This window comes from Fukomys damarensis, unplaced genomic scaffold, assembly GCF_012274545.1.
Source record: "Fukomys damarensis isolate Sample0158 unplaced genomic scaffold, DMR_v1.0_HiC HiC_scaffold_39, whole genome shotgun sequence".
Classification (NCBI taxonomy): Eukaryota; Metazoa; Chordata; class Mammalia; order Rodentia; family Bathyergidae; genus Fukomys; species Fukomys damarensis.
Genome location: NW_022900951.1, coordinates 28,001,135 through 28,017,384, shown reverse-complemented (window position 1 = coordinate 28,017,384; position 16,250 = coordinate 28,001,135). Strand labels below are relative to the sequence as shown.

At 33.8% G+C, this 16,250-nt stretch overlaps 1 protein-coding gene across 6 annotated transcripts in view; it reads left to right on the top strand.

The window, feature by feature from the left end:
* The window catches only part of Dmd (dystrophin), a 2,130,457-nt gene that overhangs the window by 829,819 nt on the left and 1,284,388 nt on the right, over positions 1–16,250 (top strand). For all 6 annotated transcript variants that reach the window (XM_033760401.1, XM_033760400.1, XM_033760399.1 and 3 more), the window contains exons 28-29: positions 10,341–10,475; positions 13,323–13,472. In XM_033760401.1, the coding sequence (XP_033616292.1) occupies positions 10,341–10,475; positions 13,323–13,472 (285 nt within the window). The remainder of the gene's footprint in view (positions 1–10,340; positions 10,476–13,322; positions 13,473–16,250) is intronic.

The window sequence follows — 16,250 nt, the reverse complement described above, 5'->3', positions numbered from 1 at the left end:
ATTCCATGTTCGGCTACTTGATTTTCCTTTAAAGTTTTCTATATTGTTATCTCCATGTCCCCCATTCTGAGTAATTTAATGTAATCTCTCTTACATTTCTCTAATTCTTATTGCAGCTGCTTATGGCGTAATTTATCGTTCAGTACTAAATCTTCATGTGCCCATTTATATATGTCTGTAGACGTATATATTTTTTTCAAGACAACATTTTCCCTTTATCAAGATTCTGTTTATTTTGCGAATCTGTTCTTTATATTATCGTCTACTCTTTTGTAAGTAATTCTGTTTCATCCTATAAGTAGTTTCAACATATGTAGTTTGAGAAGTCTCAATGAATTCTATGCTTGTAATAGTTTAAATTTTCCAATAATTTAGCAAACCATATCAAACTTCCCATTCCACTAGTAGTTGGGTTCTTAAATAATTCAGTCTGATTACATAACTTAGCATTCCTTGTTGGTTCTTGAAACTGGTCCAGCTGAAATTTCAATTTCATAATTTATTCAAATTTCCTACCATACTTTATTCAAATTTCCTACCAATTTACTTTAATCTTTTGGGCTTTAGCAATTTTTATGAGGTAAAAGTAAAAAATGTGGTTTGACAGTCTCCTCTTCTCACCCAGTTCTGGATACTGAGCTTCTACTGTTGGAAAGGAAGGATAAAGAAGGAGAAATACTTTCTTCACATAAATATCCTTATTTGAACTGGTCACAATCGCGCTGCCCTTTTGTTAATATCCATATACTTCTGTGACTGTTAGTTTGCTGTCCTTTTTCTATACGTTATCATCACTAATCTTGTATATTTTCTACAGACTCTATGTTGTCTCTTGGGGATGCTAGTGACCCAAATCATATAGACTTGGAACCCGCCCCCCAAATGCTCTTGTAGAGATTCAAGGTACCCTGTAATACTTAACAAGAATTTTAGGCTCACTCTTGTGAATGACCTTCTGTCGCACTACCTTGAAAACTGCATCTTTTGACCTGTGCTCCAGTGATTCCATAGTCTTACTGACACTCTGCACCTCTACCCACAACCTGTGGGTGCTGGAAGAACCCATCTTTCATTCCTTTCAGGAGTTGACTAACTTGGAAGAACTGTTCTTGATTCTCTTTGGCCACACTAACAGCTCAACTCATAGCAATGACCACTTCTTAAAAACACTCACCTACTAGATGAGTGATTCTCTCTTAGACAATTCTGTCAGATCCTATGAAAGAGAAGGTTATTATGAGAGCTACATGTGTGACAGAGTATTTGCCTAGCATGTGCAAGGCCTTGAATTTGATCCCCAGCACTGGAAAGAAGGAAAAAAAAAAAAGAAGGAACAAAGATGATTGTCTCCTACAGATCCCTATTAAATGATGAGGCAGAAGAATCATTTCTCTTTCCAAATTCTTTCCTCTTCACATCTCTCAAATGCTTTATCAGCCTTCTAAATCTATTTAGAATCGGGCTTGGGAAAATGAATTATAGATGTGCTCCCAAACAAGAATGAACACAGTTTAGACCTGTAATTTCTCAAGTATGATAAAGAAAATAAGCCCTATTGGCAGTATATATGATAAGTTATGGATTCTCCAAATTGTTTAAACTGAATGATTTCTTCTAATGATCGTGAATTTCCTTGTGCCGGTAAAATTTTTGTGTGTTAACCTATAGTCAAAACTATTTTTACTGGTAATTCTTTTGATTCTTCACTGTTGGAGAGTGCATATTAGTATTTGCATTTGCCTCTGCCAGGATCCTAGAGGTACTATACTCTGCCCTCATGTGCGATGTAAACTTTGGTTTCAGTGTCTAAGGAGAGGATGCATACTTTTCAACCAAGAATCCAAAGGATTTCCAGCTTCCTTGCTGGTTTCTCTTAGTGAGTGAGGATTTTCATCTTGTGTACAGGATGAGTGCCACACTCCTCTTTCCATATCTCTAGCATATATGAGACTAATTTCTCACTTCCTGTCTCAGTTTATATTAAATACCCCATGGCTGGGGATTTAGCTCAGTGGTTCCGCTGCCTGCCTTGCAAGTTCAAGAACCCGAGTTCGATCGTAGGTGCCAAACATAAATAAATAAATAAATGAATACCCCAGCTTGTATGCCATGCCAGTATTGTTATGCCAAAATGTTGTTAAGCTCAGTATCCACTGCTTTTGCTTCTCTCTTTTTTTCTGACACTTGAGTTTTTCTGATATAGATCAGCTTTAAATTTAAGATGTTTCCTCCATATTTAACCTAACATTTCACTACTAAAATAGGTTGTGAGGGGGCTACCCCCTCAGCTCCATCTACTGTTTTGAATGAAAATTTACTTTTCCATTTGTACTCTCCTTCAAAGCCATTCTGAAGTTTGTGATTTCTCAATAATTTCAACTTCCAAATTGTTCAGTTTCACAGTTATTCTAAGGGGCTTTCAGCTCCAATTTAGACTTGAAGACTCTATTTTATTTTACAAAGGTGACCTGTAAAGCTGGTACAATCAGCCTCTCCAGCTGTGTCCTTCAGATACATCAAGAACAAAAGAGGCCATCTATCCTGATGGTTAAATCAACAAGGTAGTTCATTATCCAGCAGACAGCTCCAAAGTTAATAAGACATATTACCAATTGCATCCCCTTATCTCTGTAATGCTAAAGTACCCTTGGGTATTTAAAGAGATATCTATATTTTCCCACTGGGCTCTTTGCCCAGAAGGAAGACAGCCTGTAGTCCAACAGGAGCTGGGAATGACCACAAATTTAAGATTTCTATCACCTATTACAACAAATCACTTAATTTTTCTGTGACAAAATGTGCATAAAATACAAAGCTTCCGATGCAGCTTGGTAGGCTGGTAAGTTAGCTTAGAATGATTCATTTCATCAGAACTAGAATATCCTCTTGCATTTTAGTGGCTATGAACAAAGGGAAAATATGGACAAAATGAAAGATTTTCAGTTTCTGCTAAAATAAAGCTTCCTCTCTGGGCTTTTCTTTTGGTGATCCTAGAAAGTGGTAAAATGGGGTAATGATTGTGCTACTTTGTGGTGTTGAGAGTGCTGCCACAAATGCAAAATTACTTTTCACATCTTCATCCTCTATCTCAACTCATTTCCTTTTCCTCAAAAATTTCAGCATAACATGGGGACTTACCTTTACCATTCCTTTTTCCATTTTTGTTTTATTAGTATATATTTGCAGTACATGATGACTACATTGCTTGTGTAGAGTTGGTACATGTACATAACATACCTCAATCCTTTCTTCATCCTCTTCCTCTCCATTCCTTGCCTTTCCCTTCATCTCTTGGTCCCATTCCCTTTTGCAAAAGATCTACTCCCTACTTCCTATTGTCTAAATTTTGTTCTTTATTTTTATTTTGGGTTTCTCATATAGGAGAAACCATGTCATATTTAAGCCTGTGAGTCTGATTTGTTTCACTTAAAAATTATTATGGTATCAAGGTGCATCCATTTTCTTACACATGACTCAAGTTCATTCTACTTTCTAGTAGAGTCATACTCCGTTGTTTGTAAATACCATGTTTTCTTTATCACTTATCACTTCAACTACTGATGATTATTTAAGCTGCCACAATTTAGCTATTAGGCATTGTGCTCCTATAAACATGGGTGTACATGGATCACTGAATATGATGTCTTTAACTGTTTTGGGAAGATAACAGGAGAGCAGTTTGGTCAAATGGAATTTCTAGTTTTAACTTTTTAAGGAATCTCCCTACACGTTTCCATCATGTTTCTACTAGTTTACTTTCCCACCAACAACTTTGCTTAATTTTTTTAATCGTGCATGACTGCAAAAACATTATATTGACAACTTTTTGCTTTTTACAGAAAATTTTAAAAATGATAACCCATAATACAAAATTTTTTATGGTTTATTTCTTATGGACATTTTTGTGCCTGAAATTCACCCATTTTCTTCTCTCTGTTGAATTTATTCATTTTTACTTCTATATTTTGTATTTAAAGATTGCTTGGTATACAGCTTTTGAACAAATGGACTTAATAGACGTCTACACAGTGTTCCAACCCACAAAATCATCTGTATATTATTATTAGACCATAGTGCAATAAAGCTGGAGATCAATAGCATAAGAAATCGCAAGAACATCACAAACACATGGAAATTGAACAGTACTCTCCTGAACAATCAATGGGTCACAGAGGAAATTAAAGAAGAAATTAGATAGATTTTACAAATAAATCATAATGCCAATACAACATACGGGAATATATGGGACACACTGAAAGCAATTCTACATGGAAAATTCATAGCAGTGAATGCCCACACTAGGAAAACAGAGTGGGCTCAAATAAACAACCTAATGATGAGTCTTAGACTCCTAAAAGAAGAATAGCAAGAAAAACTCAAAGCTCATACAAGGGAGGAAATTATAAAGATTAGAGCAGAAATCAATGCAATGGAAACTAAGAAAACAATACAAAAAATCAATGAATTGTAGAGTTGGATTTTTGAAAGAATAAATAAAATCGATAAACATTTAGCTAACCTTATCAAAAAAAAAGAAGAGAAAGAAAAGGCTCAGATCCATGCAATTAGGAAGGAAAAAGGTTAAGTCACAACAGATCCAGCAGAAATCCAGAGGACCATCAATACCTAGTTTGAGAACCTGTACTCTAATAAAATGGAAAACACAAAAGAAATTGACAGATTTCTAGAAACTTAATTATTACCAAAGTTGAATGAAGAAGATAAAAAATTCTAAACACCCCAATTACAATCAGTGAAATTGAAAATGTGATTAAAAGTTTACCAACAAAGAAAAGCCCAGGTCCTGATGGATTCACTACTGAATTTTACTACATATTTAGAGAAGAACTACTCCCATTACTCTTTTAAACTTAGGGAAGCAATATTTCCAAATTCATTCATGGAAACAAGTATTGCTTTGATTCCCAGACCAGGGAAAGACCCAAATTAAAAAGAGAACTATAGGCCAATCTCAATGAATGTAGATGCAAAAATCCTTAATAAGATATTTGCAAACAAAATAGAGAGGGTCATCAAGAAGATCATACAACCTGATCAAGTCAAATTTATTCCAGAGATGCAAGGGTGGTTGAACGTACATAAATCAATAAATGTAATGCACTATATTAACAGAGTCAAGGACAGAAACCATATGATCCTCTCGATAGATGCAGAAAAAGTATTAGACAAAATTCAACACCCATTCATGATAAAACACTGCAAAAAATGGAATGGATGGTCTATATCTCAACTTAATAAAGGCTATCTATGAAAAACCAACAGCCAACATCATATTAAATGGCCAAAAACTGAAAACCTTCATGTTAAAATTGGGAACAAGACAAGGATGCCCACTATCACCACTCCTCTTCAATATAGTTCTGGAAACATAAGCCACAGCAATTAAACAAGAGAAAGAAATTAAAGCAACAAAGATAGGAAAGGAAGAAGTTAAGCTGTCATTATTTGTTGAAAATATGATACTCTACATTGAATACCCCAAAAAGTCCACCAAAAGACTTCTAGATTTAATAGACACTTTCAGCAGAATAGCTGGATACAAGATGAACACTCAAAAATGAATAGCCTTCTTGTACACAAATAACAGACTCACTGAGAGAGAAATTAGGGAAACAATCCCTTTCACAATAGCATCCCAAAAAATGAAGTATCTAGGAATCAACCTAACAAAAGAAGCAAAAGACCTCTACACTGAAAACTACAGCACTCTGAAAAAAGAGATTGAATAGGATATCAAAAGTGGAAATACATCCCCTGCTCCTGGGTGGGAAGAATCAACATAGTGAAAATGGCAATACTACCAAAACTGCTATACAGATTAAATGCAATGCTGATTGAAATTCCAGCACTATATTGTACAAACTAGAAAAAATAATCCAAAAATTCATTTGGAACCAGAAGAGACCTAGAGTAGCAAAAGCCATCCTAGGCAAAAGAAACAAGGCAACGGGTATAGCAATTCCCAATTTAAAACTATACGACAAAGCCACTGTGATAAAAACAGCAAGGTACTGGCAAAAAAATAGACCTGAAGATCAGTGGACTAGATTGGAAGATACAAAAACAACTCCAGATGTACTCAGTTATATCATCTTTGACAAAGGTGTCAAGCATCCTCACTGGAGGCAACATTGTCTTTTTAATAAATGGTGTTGAAAAAACTGGATTTCAACCAGCTAAAGATTAAAACTGGACCCTTATCTTTCACCATGCACTAAACTAAAATCCAAGTGGATTACAGATCTAAATATTAAAAAAGAGATGCTAAATTTGCTGGAAGATAAGTTAGACAGAGCTCTTCAAGACATTGGCATAGGAAAAGACTTTATGAACAAATCCTCAGTAGCACAGGAACTAGCAAAAAGAATCAACAACTCGGATATCATCTTTTTAAAAAGTTTCTGCACTGCAATGGAAACCATCAACAGAACTAAGAGGCAATCCACAATTTGGGAAAAAAAAAAACTTTTACCTGCTGCTTCTCAGACAAAGGAATATTATCTAGAACATATAAAGAACTCAAAAAATGAGCCCACCCCAAATATAAAGATGTGAATCAAAAATGGGCGTCTGAAATAAACAGACATTACTCAGAGAAAGAAGTAAAAACAGCAAGTAAATATATGAAAAAATGTTCCACATCACTGGTCATTCAAGAGATGCAGATGTAAACAACACTGAAATTCTACCTCACACCACAAAGAATGGCTGCTATCAAGAAATCAAACAATAACAAATGTTGGTGGGGCTGTGGGGAGTAAGGAACCCTTCTCCATTGTTGTTGGGCGTGCAGACTGGTGCAACCACTATGGAAATCAACATGGATATACCTCAAAGAACTAGGATTAGAGGTCCCATTTGACCCAGCCATCCCTCTGCTGGGTATCTTTCTAAAAGAATTAAAAGAATCATCCCACAGTGATATATGCACACCCATGCTTATAACAGCACAGTTTGTAATAGTGAAAACTTCGAAACAACCCAATTTCCCATTAGTTGGAGACTGGATGAAGAAGATGTGGTTTTTCTATGAAAGGGAATACTATTCAGCCATAAAGAATGAGAAATTAGAGTCATTCATAGGAAAATGGATGCATATTGAGGATATACTCCTAAGTGAAATAAATAAGTCACACATGTGTAAATATGGAATAATTTCTCTGGTGTGAAAAACTATGATGGTGCATAAGATCCTAAGGGTATAATTGACAATGTAAATAGGAAGAAAAGAGCTAAAGTTGTAGGGGAATTGGGAAGGGTGTGGGAAAGGAAATAAGGGAAAAATATTAGAAAATGAAAAAATGGAAATAAAGTATTTGTAAATGGGGAAGGGAGGATGGGGTGAATGAAGAGTAGGGGTAAGGGCAAAAATGAGAACCAAGACCTGTCATGTAAAGATCCAAGATCCCAATGATGAATGCGACTGTACTGTATTCCTAAAATGTAGCAATAAGCTCAGTGAGGAAATACAAAGATTACTTGTTATATTCACTTATTCTTATGGTGGACGTTAATGTTTTTTACTGTTTTATTTATTTGTTTTTCCTTTTGGTTATTACAAAAAGTGCTGAAATGATTATTTTCAAAGAGTTTTGTAGCCTGCATAAGAGTCTCTGAATATACACAATGAAAAATGGAGTTGTTGGGTATGGTATTATTCACCTTTCTGAAAATGATAAATTGTTTTCCAAAATAACCATCCTAATACTCTCCCCCACCAGCAATAAAGATTTTTTTGATGCATGTCATTTCTATGCAATTGTTAAGCTTCTCATTTTTGTCAGTTAAGATGGTATGTCCTTGTAATTCTGACTAATATTTCCATTTTTCATAGCGAGGCCTACGATATCTTCCTATGTTTCTTGTTCAGTTGTGTTTATTTTTCATAGAATGGCTTGTTTAGACCTTTGTTTCATGTTTCTGTTGCAATATTTGTTCACCTTTTCATTGACGTACTGGCATTTTAGTATTTTTATCTATTGCAAATGTTGCAATTAGGTTTATTTTTTTTTTCAGTTTCTTTATGGGGGATCTATTTTTTTCCATTAAGTTTATAGGTATTTTTAGGTATACAGTACAGTTACATTCATCATTAAGATCCTGTACCTTTACATAATGTATCTTGGTTCTCATTTTTTCCCCTTGTCCCTGCCCTCCCTGCGCCCCCTCCACCTTTCCCTATTTGCAAAGACTTTGTTTCCATTTTTTCCTTTTCTCATCTTTTTCTTTTCCATTCTTTCCTTTCTCCTACCCTTCCCACTCCCCCTGTTCCATTAGCCCCTTTCTTCCTATTTCACATTATCAATTGTCTAAGTACCAGATAGTTTCTCTGGTATGAAAAACTAAAAATGTAAATAAGGTTCAAGTTGTATAATTTATGGGGTAACTTAATGATCATAAAGTTTTAACATTTTGTGTTCTGCATTTTTATTAGTACATGTTTGCAGTACACAATGATTACATTTATTATAGGCAATAGATGCACATAGATAGTACATCTTGATTCATTTTGCATCCCCTTTCATTCCTTTCCCTTCCTCATCTCTTTCCCCTCCCTCCGACACTTGGTCTCTTTTTCTTGATATCTATTTCTCTGTTTCCTATGACCTACTTTTTATTTTCCTCTTTAATTTATTTGAATTGTGAGTTTCTCATATAAAGGAGACCCTGTGATATTTTAAGCTTGTGCATGTGAGTTATTTTACATAATATTATGGCCTTGAGGTGCATTCTTTTCCCTACAAATAACTCGTTTATCCTTCTGTATGTCAGAGTAGTGCTCTGTTGTATTTATGCACCACATTTTCTTTATTCATTCATCTGTTTATGGATATATGGGCTGCTTCCAAGATTTAAGTATTATGAATTTCGCTGATATAAACAAGAGTATATAATATTTAAACTTTAATTCAGTAAAATCTACTTATTTCCTTTTTATTAGTATATCTTTACAACACATGATAAATAACTTCATTGTGGTGAATCTACACACACACACACACACACACACACATACACACACACATCTTTTTTTTCCCTTTATTGAGTTTATTGGTACATTTTAGGTACACAGTACAGTTACATTCATCATTGGGATCTTATACCTCTACATGATAGGTCTTGGTTCTCATTTTTTCCCCTTGTCCCTGCCCTCCCTTCACCCCCTCCTCCCCTCCCCATTTACAACCACTTTATTTCCATTTTTTCATTTTCTCATGTTTTTTTCTTTTCCCTTGTTACCTTTCCCCCACCCTTCCCACTTTCCCTATACCTTTAGCCCTTTTCCTCCTATGTCATATGGTCAATTATCTCATTAGGATCTTATGTGCTATTATAGGTTTTCACAGCAGAGAAACTGTTCGGTGTTTACACATGTGTGACTTATTTATTTCCCTTAGGAGTACATCCTCTTGATCGTTTTTACCTTCCTTTCCTCTCTTCTCCCTCCAGTTTCCCCTATGTTCATATTTCCTTCCCATCTCCATGCAGTACCCTCACTCTCTCTCTTTTATTTTCCTATGACAAAATTTTTTAAAAAATATGAACATCCTTCCATATCCCTATGTCAGAAAGATCTTTTACTTTTGTTTTAGCAGTCTTAACGATTTCTTTTCTTATAGTAGTTTTATATATGCATATGAATCAGCTTTGCAATGTTTATCCAAGTTATTTAGAAATAACCAGACCCTTGAAATAGTTGTATTTGTGATATGCCTCAAGGAAATCATAAACTAAAAGAACATACATTTTAATGTTGTTCACTACAAGTTTATAGAATCCAACAAAATTTAAAATAGTCAAACTGTCCAATAAATGAGGTGAAATTAAATCTTAGAATTTCACTAAACTGTCTTCCAAGTAATATGGAAAATTGTATGATAAAATGTGTAGTCAAAGAGAGCTATGTTAAATCCATATTTTAATTTTAAATATCAAATTATATATGATAAAGTTTAGAAGTCACAAAAGCGGTAATAGTTGATGAGGGAAGAAATTACGTTTATAAATGCATTTTTGCATGTGTTTTTGTTTTTCTGTCTGACAGACTGTAATATTGGTGAATATTTCTGTTTTAAAAAAGTAAATAGCTGGATCTTGAATTTATTCATGCAATAAAATGTTTCCTTAATGACTTGTAATTATAGAGGTATTAGATTTTCAGAGTAATTAGTTGCATTTTAAATTAACTCCTGCAAGAGCAAGGTGGAAAACATAAAATAAAATGTTATATTTGCAGACATTTTAAAAATGGAATGTCAAAGGCTTGCATTCACTTTTGTATCAAAATATTTAATATGTGTTATATGTTTCTTTCTTAGGAAGTTTGGGCATGTTGGCATGAGTTATTGTCATACTTGGAGAAAGCAAATAAATGGCTAAATGAAGTAGAATTAAAACTTAAAACCACTGAAAATATTCCTAGTGGAACGGAGGAAATTTCCGAGGTCCTAGAAGTAAGTTGTGAATTAATCTAAATGACGTCGATTTCAATGCAATATTTAAAGTGGCCAGAAAATTAAAAAAGAAAGAAAGAGGTCAGGTAGCAAATAAAGAAAACCAAGCAGCAAGTGTAGTTACTCTGAATCACCCAACACCGGCACTTTGAAAATTGTTTTTGTTCCTTTTCAGCTCCTTTCAGGTCTCAAGTTTTAAAGAGAGTGTTAATACCTCTTATAGGGGATGATACTTGCCTCTTTTTTTTTTTTTTTTTTAGCTCTGAGTTCTATGTAGTCATTTTGCCTGCCTAACTCTCTAAAGACAGAGTAAAACAACATGACAATAGTAAATATTATTTATAGTTTAAAAGCTAGATTTACTAAATTGGAATGCATTTGAAATTTATTTAAATGTCCTTACTAAATGATTTTATACTGTATAAAATATTTTGAGGTACTAAATGAACATGGTTTGATCTTGGAAATTATATATTTTTTATAGTATATATTTATGGTAATTACTATATATATATACTTATATATACACACATATATGTGTATGTTTAAAGCTGCATATATTTAAAGTGCTTATAAAATTTTAGTACATTATCAAATATTATTTTTGAGATTTTAATAAGTAAGCTTTAGAAGAGTTTGCATGTATAATATCTGAGTTATGTAGCTTCTGATGTTTATTAATTAAGCGTTTATGTTCTATGCATTTTGTTGCACTTTAGGCTCCTAATGGAGACGTACTCAGCATGTGTAGTGTATACAGAGCTGCATGAAAAATGTAACTCTTTTGCAAATATTCAAAATAAGAGTAAATTATTCAAAATAGGAAGAAAGTGGAAAATGTTTCTTTAGATAGCATAGAATTTGAATCCCAGACATCACAACAGATCATTTTATCCATATTTCTTATTTTCTCGAGAAATAGTAAGCTTAAGAGACATTAAGAACAATGAGGGAGATTTTAAGTGGACTGCAATTTTGTCCCTGTCCTATTCGGAGATATACATTGATTGAATATTACTTTTGGATTAATAATGGGGTGCATCTTCCAGAAAAACTGAAACAGAAATTATAGTACCCTAATAAGAGTATTGTGGTCAGAACAGAGGCTGTGATGGTACTGTTATTCTATGAAATGATCATATTGTACATGGATTACAAGGTGAAATTCTTGAAACAATATTTTTTGTGATATACTGAAAATCTAGGGCATTTTCTGAAAGGAATAATGAGGAAGGTAGAAACTGAAGACACTAAAGCAGTGTATTTCAAAAAGGGAAAAGGAAAACGCTTACTATTTCTGCTTATTGTTCTCTTTATTATTTAATGTGTACTGGTTGTTTAGAAGTTGTGCTGCTGATTATCTAGGAAGATATTTTTGAATAGCAAATGGCAAGATAGAAAGGATAGAAAATCTATATGATTTTAAATTTCTTTCCTACTTAGTGTTTCTATAATTGGTTTCTTAATTTTGGATTTAGTTCACATTTAAAAAAAATTGTAGCCTATGTAATTCATTAGGATGTAAGGAAAAATACATGTTATTGAAAGTTTGTCAAGTCAAGTTTTGTTGGGAGTAATGCAATGTGTGAATTGTAAAAGAAAATTAATAATAACATTTTATACTAAAATTTGGTGGCTATTTGAAAAGTGATATTCACATTTTTATACAAAATTAGGTAGTCTATATTATCATTTACTCAGAATTCAATAGGAAAATATATTGAGGGTAATCAGATTTTGAAAATAATAGATATATAAGAAAATTTACAAGTATGTATTAGAACATTTCCATTTTTTAAAAAAAATGAATAAAACAGCACGGTATTGAATCACTCAATTAGAACTTAATTGCTCCTCCTTATTTTAGACAAGTTTGTAGTCAAGTAAGATGATATTCAGTCACTCGATTTCTCACAAATCTAAACCTGATACAGAGATTCTTTTTCCATGGATAATATAGGCAGGCAACTTTGTCAGTCTGGAATATCATTCCAGGTAGGGAATGTTGGGCTGCAAATGATAGATCTCACATTGGTTTAAGGTCAAAAATTTGCTTTCTTTACAAAAACTAGAGTGGAAGAAAGGTACCCTGAGATGGTAACATTTTAATCATCATATGAAGCACCCAGGTTTTCTTTCTCCTCTCTGTTCCTGAGCATGAAGAACTCTGATTCATTTTTATTGCCTCATGGTCCAAAGATAGTTGTTTTACCTCCAGGCTATATGTATAAAATATAAGAAAAGGAAAAAATGGAAACAAAGTCTTTGTAAATAGGGAAGGGTGGAGGGGGTGAAGGAAGGGGAGGGGTATGGGGAAAAAATAACAATCAAGATATATCAGGTAAAGGTACAAGATCCCAATTATGAATGTAATTATATTGTATACCTGAAAAGCACCAATAAATTTAATGAAAAAATATGGGGAGAGCAAAGGAATTTTTTTCTTGGGAGAACATTCCATTTTTTTTTTCATTTAGGAAGAACTCTGCTTATGAATTTCTACTTATGTATATTTTCAGAATTTATAGGACTAGCTCTAAGATAAGTTGAGAAATTCAGTATTTTAACCCTTCAGGTTTTAGAGTAAAAGACACCACCGCTGAGAAGGTGGCTGTGAACCATTTTTAAATGCTCATTCTACAATGCTATCACCAGCTCATGAAGATTCATAGATCAATATCATATTTTTAAATAACAGTGCTGCTTCGTGTTTTATTATTCCAGTTAAATTTTATTTAAACAGCTTATAGGTTAATTATATGTAAAGCAGAAGATTTGTATATTTGTGCTTAATTTAATGTATTTAGAAAAAGGAAAGAAACATTAATTGTTGCAAATGTGTTTCAGTCTCTTGAAAATTTGATGCAGCATTCAGAGGATAACCCGAATCAGATTCGCATTTTGGCACAGACCCTAACAGATGGTGGAGTCATGGATGAGCTGATCAATGAGGAACTTGAAACATTTAATTCTCGTTGGAGGGAACTACACGAAGAGGTATGAAGATAAGTGAAAAATCTTTCTTTGCATAAATGTAGAACAGATAAAGGCCTCTCAGATAAAAGGAAGAATAGTTTCAAGTTAGTTCAGTTTCCAGGATTGAGAGCAGTTGTAGACACTGGCTGAATTCTTTGCACACGTGTGTATAATTTATCATAATACAACAATGAAAAGTGAGATTTTGAACAGGAAACTGAGGCAAACCAAGAACAAGTACCATACTCAGATCTACAAAGTAATAAATAATCTCGTATTCAGAGTCAGAGCTTATCTGAACACAGATTTGATTTCCTTACTCAAGAATAACCAGTAGATATGGTAGCCATCTCTCTCTTCCTCTTCCCCTTCTCATTTTCTGCTAACTTTTGCTGTGTTCAACTTAATCTGTTAAAAATACATGCAATTCCATTCATACCCTGGATATCATTTATTTGCCTGAGGTAACAGAAACTTTATTACATATGTATAATGGAGAAAATTTATTTTTTCAGAATTTACATATAAATATAATAAAACTTAAACTAAAATACCATTTCTCTTAGTCAAATAATGTTTTGCATACTCTCCTCAATCAATAATAGATTACTTATCAAAAATAAAAAGCTATTTCATAATAATGTCTGATTTCATATCCTTTACTAAGTGTGTCTATTACATATAAGATACTGTTTAGGTAATAAGTAGGAAAACTCTTTCACAATTTGTAGACATTATTGAAGCATAAACTGACTCTTTTCCTAATGTGTGTAGGACATAACTGATAATTCCATTATAAGGTACGAAGGGAAAACAAAAGAGACTACATAGGTGGGCTCTAGGGAGGCAGATGGGAAACCATTTCATATTTAAATAGAAAAGAAGTTTTATAATGCTTATAAATTGGGAGGAAAATCTAAAGTAGGAGAACCTCCTGTCCTTCCTTTCTGGAAGAGAAGTACTGTGGGTCTTTGCAGGCAGATCTGTGCCAGTACGCTAGTGAAAGCGTCAGGTTTTAAATCTGAATACTTTGCACTGATGGCGAACGTTTTAGGGCTTTCAATAGTAAACAGCCAGCTGTGGCACGCATACCATAGATTTGCCACCTCTGGTGTAAGGTGAGTAGTTTATCCATATTTTTTTCCTATATTGATATAAAGAGCTGGCCACAAAGGAGATTCCAAACAGTCCTCTGGCCTTTTACTGTTGTTGCACTGATTGTGAGTCAAATAAGACATTTCTAGGTGGCAACTAAATTGACAGTTAATTATATATGTGTGTGTGTGTGTGTGTGTGTGTAGTTGTTTGTTTTATTTTCTGTTGAGACACAGTCCCCCTATGTAATTCAGGCTGATCTTGAACTCATGTAGCGCAGACTGGCCTCGAAATTGCATCAAACCTTCCGCCTCAGCCTCTGGAATGTTGAGATTATCGGCATGCATCACCACACCTGGCAGAATTGGACTTTGATATGGAATAGGAATATACTTTTTTAGAGCTGAATATTGCTGTCAGGTAAAACATTATAGTGAAATTACTTTCACTCAGAAGGGAAGATTTCATAGTACTTATTTACTGGGAATTAATCTTTAAAAGAGAAATTTGAAAAATGTCCCAGGGCTGAACTGAAAACCTCTTTGGAAAGTGTGATCTAGGCCTCATGAGATCCAAAGAAGTTTGCTTGTTTGGTTGACCCCACCAAGAACAAGCCTGCAGTGGGCTACTGAGATTTGACTTAGGGAACGGTGCCAGAGAAGAAGGAGCCAAGGATCCTGCAGAGTACTCACGGTCAAGCCTCCTGTGACCCACCCAGGCACACTGAGAAGTGTGCTCCACCCATCCTTTTAGGTGGATTCTAAGAACAGTCAAATTGACTCTGCACGCTCACTTCCCCTGCCTCACATCCGGGATACTATTTCAAGGCTTCTATACCCTAATCAACGATTAACAGATCTGTTTTGTAGGGTCCTTTTGAGGAAAAATATAAAATACTACAGTGAAAGTGTTTATTTACTATAATACCAGGAATGTAGTATACATTCAAGAAGAGATCAAAGTTTTTATTTCGATTGGATTATATGCTTCACTACTACCCTCTGTGAAATATGTGTATATACACGTATGTGGATATATATCCCACTACGGATCAGGATAGATGAATGAATACATATTTTCCAGTATGGGATATAGTAAAATGTATATACTTCCATTAATTAAATCTATTGGTAACAGTATCAAGTATGATATTTTGATTGAGGAGCAGAATAACATTATGAAAGTGTTAAAGGTTAAAGTGTACACTAAAACAGCTAAATTAAAGATAAATTTTTTGAAGAATAAAAAGTTTAAAAGGAAAATAAAATGCACAGGTCAGGTGAGAAAAAGATTTTAACCTTCTCTAAGTCTTAAAATTGGAAGGAATTCTCCACTTCTTCAGTGATCAAGGAAGAAGATTATAATAACAGTTAAGTAAATCTAGTATTAGCTATGATGATTCAAATATTGAGGCAATAATGAACTATGAGTTATTTGACAATGAAAATAACTTTAAGTGCTTTAGAGCTTTGATAAAAATCACATCATGTTAGGGTTGATATTTTTCTCACATTGCTCTGACAGTATTTAGTAAGCTGATGGGACTTTATGTATGGTGTTGAGTTACAATGATGGATAGAAAATGACTTTCCTGTTTCTCTGGTTACAAACTACTTATGTGGTAAACACCTGATAATTTGCTAACTAAAACAATCTTTTGGACATTCCCACTGACTGTCTACTTGCAAAATATGGTATTTTCAC